The 19467-nt window shown below is 41.8% G+C and overlaps 1 protein-coding gene across 2 annotated transcripts in view; it reads left to right on the top strand.

Moving 5' to 3' along the window:
- The window catches only part of LOC311111962 (transmembrane protein 163a), a gene marked incomplete at its 3' end in the record, with an annotated part of 56965 nt that extends 47654 nt beyond the window's left edge, over positions 1 to 9311 (top strand). The window contains exons 7-9 of one of the 2 annotated variants that reach the window (XR_014610806.1): positions 1868 to 2129; positions 2219 to 2471; positions 2612 to 5215. Coding sequence is in view for 1 of the 2 variants with exons in the window: in XM_084154905.1 (XP_084011031.1) it covers positions 1868 to 2009; positions 9251 to 9311 (203 nt within the window). Of the gene's footprint in view, positions 1 to 1867; positions 2130 to 2218; positions 2472 to 2611; positions 5216 to 9250 lie in introns of those variants that run through there. The other variant, XM_084154905.1, reaches the window with a different exon arrangement.
- Between the last annotated feature and the right edge of the window lie 10156 nt (positions 9312 to 19467).

Raw genomic sequence — 19467 nt, 5'->3', positions numbered from 1 at the left:
TCGTGCATGTTTAGCTCATTGTTATGGATGTATCCAAATGATTGTCACGAGAGAAAACAGCTTAAACAAATGCAAATGCAGCTACTTTGTTGTTGTTCTGGCTGCACTGTTTGACATGACTGTAAGTTAGTCGTAGTTGGCTAGCTATCAAGCAAGGGATAAGAACGTTGCCAGCCAGTATGGCAATAGAACATTTAGAATGAATGACCATAGATACAGAACAAAAAGACTTGACTTGGTCGCATCTCTGGCAACCGAACAGATTAGAACAAACAAACAACCAGCCGGCTTGGGTAACAACCCTAGATTTGTGTCGGAACTATATCTTGTGGAAGGATGAAATAGTATTGATAAATTCATCAAAATAACGTTTGTAATGAAAATATGTAAATCATTATTTTAATATGTTGGTAACCCGTATAAAAGTGATAATGCCTTCGAAGCCGGTGTTTGGAGGATATATTAGCACTGTTTGCCGGCCTTAGACTTAATCTCAGGCCTAACAACACTCGTGCCAATATATCCTCCAAACACCGGCTTCTCTGGCATTATCACTTAATCGTACCCACACGGACAGGATAATCGTATATAGTATGTGCTGAGGGCAGCGGCCTTAACCGCAAGCCCACCCTCAGGTACTGGGCCACATCTATTTACTTGGACACCTGAGAAAGTTGTTCACTACTTATGAGTCTCTATGGACAACTCCCTAGATCCTGAGCTCTTAAAATGTCCCTTCTCGTTTCAATAAGACATTTGTGGCAGACAGGCTGACATCAAACCAGTTTGAAAGATCAGCTTTGGATGGAGACACTCGCTCATTAAAGTGTGTGTGTGTGGGGCTCATTAAAGTGTGTGTGTGAGAGTGACAGCTAGCAGAATAGATAGGGAGTTAATTACCTACCAGCTTACCTCGTGCTGCATGACATTGAACAAGCCATAAAAGGGGCAATCTGTGATTGCTACATACATTTTTGGACTTTTAAATGAATGATATATACTCATTGATTCTTGAAGAATATAACTTATAAATGCTTCATAAGCTTAGTTCAACTGTCGTACCCCATCAGAACCCCAAATATAATCTAGTTTTACTCCATTGTTTTTAATCAATGTCATTGTAAACATGCACTGTATAGCCTCAGCATAATTTTGATCTCATAGATGGTCAGTCCTTGCATCCATAGCCCATCCCTTAGCTGTTTACCGTAACAGTGGCGGGGTGCCCCTTTGCTGTTGTTTGATCTGCAGATTGCCCCTAGGAATGCAGCGCCATAGATGATAATAATAATAATATGCCATTTAGCAGACGCTTTTATCCAAAGCGACTTACAGTCATGCGTGCATACATTTTTGTGTATGGGTGGTCCCGGGGATCGAACCCACTACCTTGGCGTTACAAGCGCCGTGCTCTACCAGCTGAGCTACAGAGGACCACACGATATTCTTTATTGAGGTAACTGACGTGCCCAGTCTGGTCAATTCACACGTATGTAAAAGACTGGCAGAGGTCCTCGTCAGTCGGTGTGTTTTTGTGGTGCAGAGAGAGCCAGTTGAGTGGGCTCTTATATGAATTGAATGAAGAGAGAGACATAATAGAAAAGGATTCAAAATCGTCTGTTTGTCCGTCTGTCTGATGGACTTTTGGATAAAGACTCTGTGGCAGACTACATGTAATTTCATGAAATATATGTTCATACATGTGTTCATTGTTGTTGTTAATGTTCTAGCTATTACTATATGGTGTGTTGGAATCAAATGAATTTCCCCATGTGGGATAATACAGTTGACTAAACTAAGCTGTCTGTCTACCTGTCCCTCCCTCCCTCCCTCCCTCCCTCCCTCCCTCCCTCCGTCCGATCTATAGGTTTCAACTCCCTGGTGGGCGGGGTCATGGGCTTCTCCATCCTAATCAGTGCCGAGGTGTTCAAGCACGATCCCAAAGTGTGGTACCTGGACGGGTCCATAGGGGTCCTGATAGGCCTCATCATCCTGGCCTACGGAGTCAAGTAAGTGTGTACATGGTGTAGGGCCCTCAAACTCAACTGCGGACCTCGAAGCCAGTTCCACTGCATTTTGTCATTGTTCCCTTCTAATCAGGGACTGATTTTAGACCTGGGACACCAGGTGTGTGCAATTAATTATCAGGTAGAACAGAAAACCAGCAGGCTCCGGACCTCGTAGGGTAAGAGTTGAGTACCCCTGGTGTAGGGGGAAGCTGCATTTAAACGCTGAACACACAGAAATATTGTCATTTAAATTGTAACCATTCAGAAGGCCCTTGGAGTAGAAACTTCCATTGTACATACCAGTGGGTGCGCACGTTTTACATTGCCCGGTGCCCCAGTGGGTGGAGATTTCACCACTTTATGACCAATGGAATGGTCTAAAATGTGCAAACTCTGCCCCCCCAGGGGCACCTGGTGATGCAAAACAAACACGGCCAGTGTTTCGCTTAGATTGTTTTCCAGGTGGGGCCGAAAGCAACATTCATCCACCAAAACTGTCAAAACGCTTGTAAACATTAGTGGAGCCACTTTTGGAGGCATCGTTTTGGTGCTAACTAACTGTAAAAAAGTTAAGTTAGTTAGCTAGCTACAATTATTTACAGTTAGTTAGCAACTGCTCCTAAACAATTTTTTTGCCTGTGGTGTCAATAACACGCTTCCAAAAATAGAAAGGTAGTTAACATTTTACAGATTTTGTCCTAATCCACTTCCCTTTTTTTCTGACTGTCCAGAGAATAGTAATGTCAAAGTATGTAGAGGAACAATTCTTGCAGCAGTAATGAATGTAGAACCACAGCGCGGCAAAGAAATAGAGCATTCCTTGCACGATCCCATCGATGGTGACCCTCATCTGACTGTGCAGTCGGGGAGAGGAGAAGGTGCTGCCACTCTCTTTCATCCTCTTCATGTGTCTTCCCAGGTAGCGCACCGTACCACAACTCAACCAAACCATCAGACAGAGACATAACATTTTAGCGATTGTTTTCAAAACAAGATATGCGTTCCTTGTGTAATACAGGCCATTTGGAGGACCAGAAGCAGGGCCATTCATTGATGTATAAGTGCTGTTAATCTTTCCTGATAAATCTTGAAAAAAAAAAAAACGATAGTTGAAAGTTCAACAGCAAAGTCAAACCAACAGAACTACACCCTGTCGATAAATAGGGCCCAGTAGATGATGCTTTTGATGTTCCTCTTCACCCAGGTGAAGAGCGCTCTCTGGGCAAAGACGATCTGGGTGTAGAAGACAAAATTAATCCAAATAGAGTTTGACATGCTGCCGGATACAGTGTACCCCACTATCAGATAAAAGGTAAAGATGAGCTCTAGCTGCAAACTTCCCATTGCAATACCAGAGACCAGGTAGACTGTGGTGAATCACACCATAGATCCCACTGGTATCTTCACAGGCTGTTTCAGTCTCTCTCTGCCTGGCGGTGGACGGAGCATGCAAAAGGACTAAAATAAGTTTGCCAATATGTTGAGAGCAGCGAGAGGAAAGTTAACTATGGCAAAGGCCAAGTAACTCACCTCAGTAAACTGGAACTGCATTTCTGCTCTCGTAGTGAAATCTTCTCTCTCAGCGTCCGGGTGCTCAAATGCTGGACAAGCTACCAGAGCCAGAGATTTCAGGTGTCTCTCAGGCATGACCTATTTGCATTAGAAAACTAAAAGGGAAACTATGGAAATATAGAACATTTTAAATGCTTCACACTTCATTATTAAAATGACCTAATATGCTATCACTGGAGGCAGAGAGGGATTCCAATGTCCCCTGACAGCACTACTGGTGAACTACATCAACAATTATGAAAGGATCTAGAAAGATTCTGTTTATGGCGGTATCTATCAGGATGCCATGATATATCAGCTTTCATATCAGTATTGGATGAAAATGGCTTACAAATCATCATCAGTATTGGACCACCTTAAATTAGCTATCCATCTTTTTTTTGCTTTTTTTATTGGGTGCAATTGTGAACAAAAGCAATATCAGACAACATCCAATTGACAATTATTGGTTTCAGTGGCGGCTCCTGAAAAAATTCTCAGGGGGGGCAATTTTTCTGATGATTTAGGTGACCTACACACATTTAAAAAAAGATATGTCCAGCAACAACATGAAGACAGGGGCAGCATATAAGTCAATACTGATATACACATTACTTGCTTCAAAAAGGCCTCATGGTTGAATTGGAAATATGTGCACCTGAGCATAATTCACAACAAGCAAGCAGGAGCTTTTGATAGAGGCTACTGAAAACATTGATGCAAGTTATTGGTAATAAGAAATTTTTATAGACTTCCATATTCTGCCCTCTTGTATAGATTTGTGAAAATGAACAGTGATAGACATTTTGCCTGAAAACAGAATTTGAAAATAATTTCTAGAAAAGGTAAACACAGCTATCTGTATGGCTTTGTAAAAATGAACAACCATATTCTGGCCAATTGTATAGATTTGTAAATATGATGATGTCTCCTTTCATGCATACATTTTCAAATAAAGCTCTGCTTTGAGAAAGATCGAATGATATTGTTTAATCTTACCTTATGGCCTGCACACTGCTTGTGAAGCTGTCGAGGGCACGTTTGATGAAGACAGCATCGATGTCCTTCTTCTGTAGCTTCTGGTACAGAATGTCGACGTGGGGCATGATTTTGTGAAAAAGCCCCAGGAAAAAAATAAAATCTTCTTGCTATCTATGTACCTCAGCACAAGCACCAGCTGTGTCTGTGTAGAAACGTCCGTGGTCTCGTCAGCTTGGATAGCTACGAAGTTCGCCGACTTCACCTCCTCCACAATATGTTCCCTCATGACCGCTAGCATACACTCCAGTAGCTCGTTTTGAATGGTCTTTGATGTGCCCTTGAAAACTTTAGCATTTTTAAGATGGTCATCAAACACCTCATCTAATTGTGCCACAAAGTTGACAAGTCCAAGAAAAATACCAGGGTTGGTGGAGACCTCAGTTTCATCTTTGCCTCGCAAAGCTAACTCAAACACTCCGCAAAACTTCACACACTGGGTTAGCCGGCTGAGGATGTGGCGGTTCTTGCTAACCTCATCGTTGGGGCAGTAGTACGTGAATTGATTGACGCTGCTACCCACTCTTTTCTTAGTTACGTTCATGGTTATGTTACGTATGACGAAAGCTCGTAAGTGCAAGCCCTCCCGGAACCCATAGAGATTGTATTGAAAGCTCTGATATAAAAAAAAAAAAATGTTTTACATGAGAGGCTATGAGAGACTTCTGGGCGATTTTCAACCTGACTGAAATCGCCCCAAAACGGGCGGGGCCATTTGAAGCACGACTTTAGCCTGATTGGACATTTAGTGGCAGATCAGACGTCTAGATTAGAACACTGATAACTACTGTTGCCGTGATATAATTTATTAGAAAAAAAATCCCTTCCTTTTCCCGTTTGGCAGTGCGTCGCCCATATCGCCCTAATGAACACACCGCCCCTGATTGGTTTACTGCAGATCAAGGACTCAATCCTACAAGGCGTGTGGTGAAGTTAGTTGATATCTATGTGCTCGGCATTTGAAGGCCTGAAGACCAGTGTCAGTGATATCAGCAACAATGTGTTCTGTGAGGCAGTTCCATATTCAGACAGCAGACTGTAGGGGGCTTCTGTCCAGGGAATTTGCAGCTCTTCCAGAGAGGGAGTTGACGTGCTTCCACCATTTCCTACTGGTTAAGGTCTTATCAGTAAGCTGATAATTGAGCATGACGTTGCTCTTCCTTCTAGCCTGCTTCTCAGCCTGGTTGTAGGATTGTCTTGCTTGGGCATATTTTAAATGGTTGTTAGCAGTGTTGTTTTACTTAAGCTGGCGGAAGAGGTCTCGCTTCTTCCTCATAGCTCTCCTGCACTTCTTGCCTTATCTCCAGACTTTTAAGTGACAATTCCGCTGAGTATGTATATCAAATCAAATCAAATTTTATTGGCCACATGCGCCGAATACAACAGGTGCAGACATTACAGTGATAGCTATATATATATATATATATATATATATATATATATATATATATATATATATATATAGAGTTGAAATTGGAAGTTTACATACACCTTAGCCAAATACATTTCAACTCAGTTTTTCACAATTCCTGACATTTAATCGTAGTAAAAATTCCCTGTCTTAGGTCAGTTAGGATCACCACTTTATTTTAAAAATGTGAAATGTCAGAATAATAGTAGAGAGAATTATTTATTTAAGCTTTTATTTCTTTCATCACATTCCCAGTGGGTCAGAAGGTTACATACACTCAATTAGTATTTGGTAGCATTGCCTTTAAATTGTTTAACTTGGGTCAAACGTTTTGGGTAGCCTTCCACAAGCTTCCCACAATAATTTGGGTGAATTTTGGCCCATTCCTCCTGACAGAGCTGGTGTAACTGAGTCAGGTTTGTAGGCCTCCTTGCTCGCACACATTTTTTCAGTTCTGCCCACAAACTTTCTATAGGATTGAAGTCAGGGCTTTGTGATGGCCACTCCAATACCTTGACTTTGTTGTCCTTAAGCCATTTTGCCACAACTTTGGAAGTATGCTTGGGGTCATTGTCCATTTGGAAGACCAATTTGCGACCAAGCTTTAACGTCCTGACTGATGTCTTGAGATGTTGCTTCAATATATCCACATAATTTTCCTTCCTCATGATGCCATCTATTTTGTGAAGTGCACCAGTCCCTCCTGCAGAAAAGCACCCCCACAGCATGATGCTGCCATCCCCGTGCTTCACGGTTGGGATGGTGTTCTTCGGCTTGCAAACGACCCCCTTTATTCTCCAAACATAACGATGGTCATTATGGCCAAACAGTTCTATTTTTGTTTCATCAGACCAGAGGACATTTCTCCAAAAAGTACGATCTTTGTCCCCATGTGCAGTTGCAAACCGTAGTCTGGCTTTTTTATGCCGGTTTTGGAGCAGTGGCATCTTCCTTGTTGAGCGGCCTTTCAGGTTATGTCGATATAGGACTCGTTTTACTGTTGATATAGATACTTTTGTACCCGTTTCCTCCAGCATCTTCACAAGGTCCTCTGGGATTGATTTGCACCAAAGTACGTTCATCTCTAGGAGACAGAACGCGTCTCCTTCCTGAGCGGTATGACGGCTGCGTGGTCCCATGGTGTTTATACTTGCGTACTATTGTTTGTACAGATGAATGTGGTACCTTCAGGCGTTTGGAAATTGCTCCCAAGGATGAACCAATTTTTTTTCTGAGGTCTTGGCTGATTTCTTTTGATTTTCCCATGATGTCAACGAAAGAGGCACTGAGTTTGAAGGTAGGCCTTGAAATACATCCACAGGTACACCTCCAATTGACTCAAATTATGTCAATTAGCTTATCAGAAGCTTCTAAAGCCATGACATCATTTTCTGGAATTTTCCAAGCTGTTTAAAGGCACAGTCAACTTAGTGTATGTAAACTTCTGACCCACTGGAATTGTGATAGTGAATTATAAGTGAAATAATCTGTCTGGAAACAATTGTTGGAAAAATTACTTGTGTCATGCACAAAGTAGATGTCCTAACCGACTTGCCAAAACTATAGTTTGTTAACAAGAAATTTGTGGAGTGGTTGAAAAACAAGTTTTAATGACTCCAACCTAAGTGTATGTAAACTTCCGACTTCAACTGTATCATTACAGATGATGTTTGTGACCTAAAAACATATCCTTATAATCTTTATCTTTGCAAACTGATAGCTGCTCAACTGAAGAACTTTAAAGATGGAAAAACAGGTACAGGAGAGTACATGCCTGGGGTATGGAAAACGCTGTCAATGTACCATAACCTGTTTGCATCTCAGATACAGACGGAAAACACAGGACCAAGTAAACACAAAAAGGAATACATAAATGAACTTAGTGTATGACTCATTTGTACAGGAGAAAGCACCTCATAGACTTCATTATGGACAAATTAATCCAGATGAAGGTTTAATTCTGCTTTATGTAACAAGAACTTAAAATGTGATTTCATGAACATCAACAAATCTTGGATTACAAGGTTAGTCAGGCCTATGGTCAGAGATGAGATATGTGTATGTGTGTCATTCAGTGTGAATGGGCAAGACAAAATATTTAACTGCCTTTGAACGAGGTATGGTAGTAGGTGTAAGGCGCACCAGTTTGTGTCAAGAACTGCAACGCTGCTGGGTTTTTCAGGCTCAACAGTTTCCCGTGTGTCAAGAATGCTCCACCACCCAAAGGACATCCAGCCAACTTGACACAAATGTGGGAAGCATTGGAGTCAACATGGGCCAGCATCCCTGTGGAATGCTTTCGACACCTTGTAGAGTCCATGCCCTGACGAACTGAGGCTGTTCTGAGGGCAAAATGGGGTGAAACTCAATATTAGGAAGGTGTTCCTAATGTTTGGTATACTCAGTGTATTTTTAAATAAGATCATCTTTGAGAAATAACAACCACCAAAATAAAAACCAGACAGTTAGGGAGACTCTAAAATTACCAAAAATGTCATGGCATGGGGCGCCCATTGATTTTGTTATAATGTTTGAGTCACTCAGATAGCATAATAACACGGCATAAGCCATTGCAAAATGTGTAGAATTGCATGAAATTAGCTTTACAACTGAATTTTTTTATCTCAGTCCAATGACAAAATGTGTAGAATTGAAGGAAACAAACTTTAAAACAGCAAAATTGTGTCTCTGGTCAAGAGGAGGGCCTAAAAAAAAATTGGTCACAGACTGCGCCATTGGACACTCCCACTACCACAACCCCCCCTCATGCTAACTTTTCCACTGCTGCTGAAGAAAATCCTAGGGGAAACACTGCACTATACTGGCAGTGCAGCCTGTCACTAGGCTTGGCAGTGTTCTGTCCCAGGGAGCATTCCAATCACAGAACTTCAGCTTGCCTCACATGAGCTCACCTGTTAAGTAGAGTGTGATGAAATAGACTCGGGGGAGACTCAGGGGAACAACTTCCAGGAAAATAAATCAAAACGTGACACTCCAGGGTGCATCAACAAATGCATCAACAAACGCAGATGCAGTGGTTATACAAATGTACTTAAATAATCCGACATGATAAATTCATTTACTCAACACATTCTGTTTTAGATTCATTTCAGAATTTCAGAAGAAACTACGGTTTTCACTAATTGAATATTGGCAATGAAATGCAGTTGCAGCTCTCACTGTGTGTGTGCCTGTGTATGTTAGTAATTTCATTCGTATGAATGTCTCTTTCCTATCACAGGCTGCTGGTTGATATGGTCCCTCGAGTGCGACAGACGAGGAACTACGAGCGATTTGAGTGACAGAAGAACACGGAAGGGCAGCGAGGGCTCAGAGGGGGATGGGTTCTAGGCTACATACAGTATATGTACGTCCAGTGTCGGTTCTAGGATATGTATATCTACGCCCAGTCCCTATCTAGCTCAGCTCCATTCTTCCTGCTAGATCTCTCCAGTCACCATGACAAACCTATTGATTGAATTAGACCTCAAGGTGCCCGCCGAGTGGCATTTTAGTTAGACCCAAGTGGTCCATTCTGCAGCGTTCCCCCTGTCTGTCTCAGACTCCAAACCTGACCGTCCATAGGAGTCATTACGAAGTCAAAGAGAAGATGGAGGAATTTTCCCTCAATGTTTCTCCTCCTCCTCTGTCGAAGCAGGGGGAGGTAGAAGGACAGCCAGAAGGACGTGGGCTGCTGAGTGAAAATTATGTCACTGATGCTACAAAGGCACTGCACCTTTTCCACTGATTACAGTCTGGTGTTCATACAGTGGGGGAAAAAAGTATTTAGTTAGCCACCAATTGTGCAAGTTCTCCCACTTAAAAAGATGAGAGAGGCCTGTAATTTTCATCATAGGTACACGTCAACTATGACAGACAAATTGATTTAAAAAAATCCAGAAAATCACCTTGTAGGAATTTTAATGAATTTATTTGCAAATTATGGTAGAAAATAACTATTTGGTCACCTACAAACAAGCAAGATTTCTGGCTCTCACAGACCTGTAACTTCTTCTTTAAGAGGCTCCTCTGTCCTCCACTCGTTACCTGTATTAATGGCACCTGTTTGAACTTGTTATCAGTATAAAAGACACCTGTCCACAACCTCAAACAGTCACACTCCAAACTCCACTATGGCCAAGACCAAAGAGCTGTCAAAGGACCCCAGAAACAAAACTGTAGAGCTGCACCAGGCTGGGAAGACTGAATCTGCAATAGGTAAGCAGCTTGGTTTGAAGAAATCAACTGTGGGAGCAATTATTAGGAAATGGAAGACATACAAGACCACTGATAATCTCCCTCGATCTGGGGCTCCATGCAAGATCTCAACCCGTGGGGTCAAAATGATCACAAGAACGGTGAGCAAAAATCCCAGAACCACACGGGGGGACCTAGTGAATGACCTGCAGAGAGCTGGGACCAAAGTAACAAAGCCTACCATCAGTAACACACTACGCCGCCAGGGACTCAAATCCTGAAGTGCCAGACGTGTCCCCCTGCTTAAGCCAGTACATGTCCAGGCCCGTCTGAAGTTTGCTAGAGTGCATTTTGGATGATCCAGAAGAGGATTGGGAGAATGTCATATGGTCAGATGAAACCAAAATATAACTTTTTTGTAAAAACTCAACTCGTCGTGTTTGGAGGACAAAGAATGCTGAGTTGCATCCAAAGAACACCATACCTACTGTGAAGCATGGGGGTGGAAACATCATGGTTTGGGGCAGTTTTTCTGCAAAGGGACCTGGACGACTGATCCGTGTAAAGGAAATAATGAATGGGGCCATGTATCGTGAGATTTTGAGTGAAAACCTCCTTCCATCAGCAAGGGCATTGAAGATGAAACGTGGCTGGGTCTTTCAGCATGACAATGATCCCAAACACACCGCCCGGGCAACGAAGGAGTGGCTTCGTAAGAAGCATTTCAAGGTCCTGGAGTGGCCTAGCCAGTCTCCAGATCTCAACTCCATAGAAAATCTTTGGAGGGAGTTGAAAGTCCGTGTTGCCCAGCGACAGCCCCAAAACATCACTGCTCTAGAGGAGATCTGCATGGAGGAATGGGCCAAAATACCAGCAACAGTGTGTGAAAACCTTGTGAAGACTTACAGAAAACGTTTGACCTGTGTCATTGCCAACAAAGGGTATATAACAAAGTATTGAGAAACTTTTGTTATTGACCAAATACTTATTTTCCACCATCATTTGCAAATAAATTCATTAAAAATCCTACAATGTGATTTTCTGGAAATTTTTTCCTCATTTTGTCTGTCATAGTTGACGTGTACCTATGATGAAAATTACAGGCCTCTCTCCTCTTTTTAAGTGGGAGAACTTGCACAATTGGTGGCTGACTAAATACTCTAGCTCCCCTTGGACAAGATGTAGGAAATAGGGTGGTATTTGGCACACAGCCTATTTCTGTTTATGACACCACTGCTCAAAGTAGATGTGTTGCGTTTATGTAGTCATGATGTAGTAGCAGGTAAAGTATATTTTAGGGTGGTAGTTACTACTATTAGTAGCTGTAGGACATGTTTGCTATCCCAAAAAAATCTGCAGGGAAAAGTGATTTCTGAGATGCCCATTGTATTATCAATTGTAGACACAAGAGTATAGTATGGAGGAAAATAGTGTAGCACAGATGCACAGTACAGTGTGTGCAATAACAACATGACAGAAGACTCGTCTCTATGGCGGTGTCCCAAATGCCACCCTATTCCCTACATAGTCACTATGGGCCCTGGTCAAAAATAGTGCACTATAGAGAATAGGGTGCTATTTGGGACAAAACCTGTATTGTTTGATTAGTGAATATGAACGCACAAATGTCCCTGTCGCCAGCTCATGTTTGCTGTATTGCTTAAGAGGGTCACATTAAGGGGTGTTAAATAAAAGCCTGTGGCAGACCATCAACAAACAACATGACTGGAGCCAAAGACTCTAGCCAGAGATGATTACGCTGGAATTAAAACAAGTCATTTTCTGTGCACTGCAGCCAAATCTGTTGGCTAGAACACAACAGGTCATCCCTTTTTAGGCCATTCCCTCTTCTTTATCTAATTCCTTAACCAAATCTGAGGGGGGAAATACGGTCATCCTGGCAAGTAAATATACCATATATAATGATGTTGTTTTAAGCTTTCACAATCTGCCACGCTGGATGTAATTGTATATGTAGGACATACACTACATGACCAAAAGTACAGCTCATTCCAAAAATGGGCATTAATATGGAGTTGGTCCCCCCTTCGCTGCTATAACAGCCACCACTCTAATGGGAAGCCTTTCCACTAGATGTTGGAACATTGCTGCGTGGACTTGTTTTCATTCAGCCACAAGATAATTACTGAGGTTAGGCACTGATGTTGGGCGATTAGGCCTGGCTCGCAGTCGGCATTCCAATTCATCCCGAAGGTGGTCGATGGGGTTGAGGTCAGGGCTCTGTGCAGGCCAGTCAAGTTCTTCCACACGATCTCGACAAACCATTTCTGTATGGACCTCACTTTCTGCACGGGGGCATTGTCATGCTGAAACAGGAAAGGGCCTTCCCCAAACTGTTGCCACAAAGTTGGAAGCACAGAATCGTCTAGAATATCATTGTATGCTGTAGCGTTAAGATTTCCCTCCACTGGAACTAAGGGGCCTAGGCCGAACCATGAAAAACAGCCCCAGACCATTATTCCTCCTCCACCAAACTTTCAGTTGGCACTATGCATTGGGGCAGGTAGCATTCTCCTGGCATCCGCCGAATCCAGATTAGTCCGTCGGACTGCCAGACTGCTCCAGAGTCCAATGGCGGCGAGCTTTACGCCACTCCAGCCGACGCTTGGCATTGTGCATGGTGATCTTAGGCTTGTGTGCAGCTGCTCGGCTATGGAAACCCATTTCATGAAGCTCCTGATGAACAGTTCTTGTGCTGATGTTGCTTTCAGAGGCAGTTTGGAACTCGGTAGTGAGTGTTGCAACCGAGGACAGCACTCAGGGGTCCCGTTCTGTGAGCTTGTGTGGCCTACCACTTCTTGGCTGAGCCGTTGTTGCTTCTAGACGTTTCCACTTCACAATAACAGCCCTTACAGTTGACCGGGGCAGCTCTAGCAGGGCAGACGTTTGACAAATGGAGATTGCATGGCTGTGCGCTCGATTTTATACACCTGTCAGCAACGGGAGTGCCTGAAATAGCCAAATCCACTAATTTGAAGGGGTGTCCGCATACTTTTGTATATATAGTGTATGTGGTTTGCAAAATGAAAATAATCCACATAAATCATTGTTAAATGAATTACATGAATACGGTAATACAATGTTGACCCATTGCACAAGGAGTGTGCTTAAGGGCTCTATTCAAGCCGTATCGCGGAAATTCAGCGTTACAGCATGATTGAAGGTAATGTTCCCGGGTTAGTGGAGACTGCATTCACGGTAAACACGGCAGATGTCGGCTCAATAGGAAATTACCTTTACATTTCTGTAAATCTTCAGGATACATATTGAATAGAGCCCTAAATTAAGATGATTGAAATCAAGCTATTAAGATGTGTATACTTATGCCGTCTTTCATAATACTGTACCAATGAAAGTTGTCCATAAGTCATTAGTTATTATAGTGCATTATAACACAAATACATTTTTGTACATATAGAAAGGGAATGTTGTTTACAGGTGGGACGGGTCATTGCGCTCACTGCAAATGGCTTTTTAGACCAGGATTCAATCCAAGGCTCATTATAGAGCAGTGCGCTGGACAGCCGACAATGCACTTTTTAAAGTTAATTTACACTTGAGCTGACATTCACAGCATTTGCCATGAATGTGATCTCCGCTAATGCCGGGGAAATTGCTTTTCAAAGGTGCATTGTCGCATGTCAACTGTGCTGCTTTATAATGCGCTTTGGATTGAATCCCGGCCTTACTCTAATTCTGACCAGCACCTTTTGTACATAGCAATGAATTATTGTACATAATGTAATATAAGTTGATATGTTTACATTGGTATTGCCAATTTAAACAGAAACTTGTTAGATAAAGGGTTGCGGTGTTGTTCTGTATTAAGAGTGCTTAAGATAAAAGTCTATATTTGTCTTCTCAAAGGAAAGTGTCATTAGATGCACTGGAAGTTCAGGATCTGGGATCTGTTTGAATTTACTACGATAATGTGATTGAGCATGAGTTGCACCACTGTAACCTTTGTTTTTTGTGACTGTTTTCAGTCGAAAAGTATGGATATTAATGCTACCCCAAAACTTTATGCCTGTTGTCAAGCACAACACTAAGGCTGCATTAAACCCCTACAACTCATCCAGAATGCCGCAGCCCGTCTGGTGTTCAACCTTCCCAAGTTCTCTCACGTCACCCCCCTCCTCCGCACACTCCACTGGCTTCCAGTTGAAGCTCGCATCCGTTACAAGACCATGGTGCTTGCCTATGGAGCAGTGAGGGGAACGGCACCTCCGTACCTTCAGGCTCTGATCAGTCCCTACACCCAGGCGAGGGCATTGCGTTCATCCACCTCTGGCCTGCTGGCTCCCCTTCCTCTGCGGAAGCATAGTTCCCGCTCAGCCCAGTCAAAGCTGTTCGCTGCTCTGGCACCCCAATGGTGGAACAATCTCCCTCACGACGCCAGGACAGCGGAGTCACTCACCACCTTCCGGAGACATTTGAAACCCCACCTCTTTAAGGAACACCTGGGATAGGATAAAGTAATCCTTCTACCCCCCCACCCAAAAAAAAAAAAAAAGTATAATTGTAAAGTGGTTATCCCACTGGCTATAGGGTGAATGCACCAATTTGTAGTCGCTCTGGATAAGAGCGTCTGCTAAATGACGTAAATGTGCCCTTGAGCAAGGCACTTAACCCTAATTGCTCCTGTAAGTCGCTCTGGATAAGAGCGTCTGCTAAATGACTAAAATGTAAAAAAATTTAAAATGCTGCGTTCCAGGCTGACTACATTGCAGAAGCATGCCAGATCTCACAACGCCTAACCCTAATATCAGTTTACCATATCATATGATAAAACAATCTTGATACCCGACTCTGCAGCCAATGATGTGGCACACAACCATTGGTTCATGCAATGCATGTCTGCAATGTAGTCGGCATGGAACGTGACCTAAATCACAGGCTCCTTGGAGCACCATGGCTCTTAGCCCAAAGGCCAGCAGGTGGCGATATTGAGTCATTTCATCTTACCTTCCAAAGGCATTGTATGCAGCCTGCAATTCACTCAGTATCGCTCGTGGACCGTTTCATACCTAAAACATTCTCCATTCAGGCTGCAAAGGCGTCAGTTTCCTCCTTTACTATATTTAATGGTGAGAAGGCAAAAAAAAAAGGGGGAAATATGCTAACTTTTTTTTATAAAACACAATTTTCCACCACCATGCTAGAGTGGCTAATGCCTAGGAATGGTAGTCCCGGATGTTGCGTATCGTGTTCAGCCAATCAGGTTGCAGCAGTCTGTTGTTTACCCCTGGCTGAATGCAGGGCGCAACATCAGGAAGTAGCATTAGCCACTCTAGCATGATGGTGGAAAATGGTATTTCATAAAGAAAGTATGCATATTTTACCCACCTTCTCACCATTAAATATAGTTGAGGAAATCGACACCTTTGCAGCCTGAATAGAGAATGTTTTAGGTACGAACCAGTCCACGGGGGATACGAGCACTGGCATAACGCAGTTTCTCTGGACCACAGCAAGGTTCGTTTTTTTCTTTTTCAAGGCCTGACCCACAGGGCACAGACATCAATTCAACGTTTATTCCACATTGGTTCTACTTAATTTCAATGAAATTACGTGGAAACAAAGTTGATTCAATCAGTGTGTGCCCAGTGGGGAGGCACTTTTCCAGTCACATTCCTGAAGCCCAAGAAACAAACACTTAGTTTCCTAGTACATATGGAAATTAAAAAGTTTTATGAATGACTTTTAGGAGGGTTACTGTCAAAATGATGTATTACATTTTAAAAAATAGACCGATGTCAGGCACATGGTCCCTCAGAGCTTGTGGGCCCCCTGCCTTGTGGGGGTGTGTGGTAGGCCAGTGGATACCGGCTGCATACAATGCGTTTGGACGGTAAGATGAAATGACTCAATATCGCCATCTGCCAGGCCTTTGGGCTACATGGCTCGCTGGTCTCGGACACCAATCAAAGATAGTGAGGTATCAAAGGAGGCATGTCCTTTATTAGCAGATTGAAATGTCATCCTTTCCAAGCCACAATTGCACTGCACAGAAACAAAGCCTTAACCATTGACCTGGGGCACATTCTGTAAGTAAACTGCTCCAGAACTTTGCAGATAGAAATGTAATGAATAGAGCTGACATGATGTGTAACTTTACAAGACAGAAGATCATATCTGCTCTACAAAATGCATTTCTATGATAATTACATATTAATATAGTATAACATTGCACACATCTGGACAGACCCCAGAATTCTGGAAACTGTAGAATATAAACTTTGAAATTTTACTTGCAGGGAATTGCTCTTGTAAACAGTTGGAAATGCTGTTGTTTGTGATTGTCTACTTAATGTCTAGCATAGTTGGTAATGCATTCACAGAAATTATTCAGTGTTTATGGTTCATGTGAGGTCTATGCTTGCTGCTGTATGTACTCTATATTTGTTACACTTTAAACTCACTGTAACAGTCAATGTGTTAGGGGTGTTTCTACACATCTGAGAGAACTTCACTTTTTGGGAGAGCAGGGTTGTGTTCAGAAGGCACCAAATGTAAGAACACGGACAGAAACCGGGAGTGACTACCTGAACTTGGCCAATAAGAAACGCAACTTTTTATTTTCAATTGGAAAACATATTCAAATGTTTTCCTTTGCATTACTTAATAAACGCGACCCAGGTTTTTTTTTAAGGTACTGCAAAATAGTTCATTTGAGCTCCTACTTTGAACAGTAATCACACAAAACTCAGGGCTGGATTCAATCCGTATTGCCGAAGTTCAGCCACATAGCGCGCTTGAAATGTAAAGGTAATTTCCCATTGGGCCGACATACTGTACGCAGCAGCGTTTACCGTGAATGCAGTCTCCGCTAACGTGGGAACATTGCCTTTAAATGTCAATCAGGCTACAACGTGGAACTTCAGCGCTACGGATTGAATCTAACCCCCAAAATATTTGGTTTGCAATGTATCTACAATGTGGTTCAGTGGTCTCAAAGTTTTTGAGATGGCAGCAGTTAAGATTTGCATAGGCTTGTACACAATCAACTGTTAGGAAAACATTTCAGCAGAAAGGCGGACTACTCGTGTTTGCTAACACAGACACGCACAGCTGAGCGTCAGGACAATGTTGGCCACTCGGTCATGAAGTGTGTAGTTTTATGTGCGAATGTAAATATTGCAACTGTAATGCCTGTAGTGTAAACAATGTACATTTCTATAGAACACACAAGACTGAGACCCATTTGTCACAGAAAAAGTTTTATTGAAAAATAAAGTTATATCCTGCTTATTCGTCAGAAACTGTGAAAACAAAATGTTTCTTTTTTTGTACGGTCATAATTTAGTCCCAGAACAATCGTTGCTTTAGCTTTTCCATGATAGCTTAAAACAAGGTTGAGATTGAAAAGAAAGGTAATTATGGATATATATGAATGCAAATGCTGATTTGACAACTGAGACATTTGATGTTGGGTTAAAGAGACTTCAGGAAACCTTTTCATGCCCATAATACATCTTCCTTTCAGCTATCATTTTGAGTTCCATTAACGGTTTTAGGACAAACCAATTTAAAATAGACAATTACAGAGGCTATTTCTATTGGTGCTCAAGATCCCTAATTTATAAATAACAACCAATGAAAGGAAAGAAGCAAACAGTTGACAACATACTCTAAATAAGCCTGACTCTAATAGGAATAGAACAAGGCCACTGCCACACAGAATCAGATGCTTTTATACGCTGTATTTTACCCCACTAAAAGCCTTCGGTAAACATGTCCACAACCGCATTAAGACACATTTGCTTTAACCATCACCACTAAGTCCAACGCATACGTTACTGTTTACCTACACAGTACATTTTACAAGAAACATTATCCTTCTAGCAAACTATGTGAACTCAACTAACTATTTTCTCTGGCAGTAGGTCCGGTAGATCTATTGGGCAGGTACGATAAGCGGAGTCTAGTAATAACCATTAAAAGGCACATCATGTACTTTTTTAAATGGTAGCTTGGCTGCAGATCGTATAGACAAACGTAATAAAAAATTATCTGGACAGTGCGGAGAAAAAAGAAAGTCGTAAAAAGTAAGTGACCAACTAAAAGACAACGTATCTATATTTACAAATGTGCAAATGGTTTGCATTAAGATCTGAAAATAAAAACATCACAAGGTTCTTGCTGGTATTTACAATAAAAAAAAAAGGGTGTGCTGCTTTTGTACCAATGTCATCATCACCCCGAAAGCACAGTGATGAGAGGAGAGAGACGTGTATGTCACTACTGTCCGGTCTAACACATTTCATCAGTGTCTAAGTGGACGGTCTCAAGGTGTGTCTGAAATGACACCCTATTCCCTGTATAGTGTACTACTTTTGACCAGTTTCTATGTTTCTACATGGCATTTTTCCAAAGCATTTGGATATTATCTTTGTAATTTCTCATTCTCTCTCATCACTGTTGCTGGGGGGTGGTCAGATTGGACAAACAACTCCCGTCTCATCCATCCACTTGAATGTACGCGTTATATTATATTTTGATAAATAAAATTACCCTCTGTAAAAAGAAAACTCCTTTTCTATAAATAAAAAGAAACAATTCAGCAAACACAGAGATAAAGATCTGTATACAAAATAAATAAAAAAAGAATTTAAAACCCATATGAAGAATATACAGTATTAGTAATATATTTTGTTAAACTTTAATTTTAATTTTAAAGTAGTGCATTATTTCCATTCACAACAAGGACTACTAATTCAAACTTTTATTGACGCTTTAGAAAAACTAATTGGCAGGCAAATTAGGACCCTAAACGATTTCCAAATGAAGGAAACAAGTCAACTGAAGTCGCAGGTGTGTGTGTTGCTCTGTAAAGAGCTATAACTTACAGTATATCCATAGAAATGACGTGTGTATGTGATCTTTCGGTCTAATGTATACATAAAGATTTAAATATCTAGAGTAGAAATATTCATGATCAATATATTTAGAATTTAGAATATTTTTCTGATAAATCTATTGTGGCCAAGGCAATAGGTCTGTGTGATACCGGAATTGAGATGACTGATTTTCGATCTGCCTGGGTCTAGGTGTGCCCTTCCCCACTACAGCTCTGATGGTGTTCTACTGTCTACAGTACAATATCACACTATATAATCTATGTCACACAGACTCCCCGTCAAGTACAGTGAGGGAAAAAAGTATTTGATCCCCTGCTGATTTTGTACGTTTGCCCACTGACAAAGAAATGATCAGTCTATAATTTTAATGGTAGGTTTA

The sequence above is a fragment of the Coregonus lavaretus genome (genome assembly GCF_964263955.1).
Source record: "Coregonus lavaretus genome assembly, chromosome: 38".
Taxonomy (NCBI): domain Eukaryota; kingdom Metazoa; phylum Chordata; class Actinopteri; order Salmoniformes; family Salmonidae; genus Coregonus; species Coregonus lavaretus.
The sequence above is the reverse complement of the archived record's forward strand: the minus strand, read 5'-3'. Positions and strand labels throughout refer to the sequence as shown.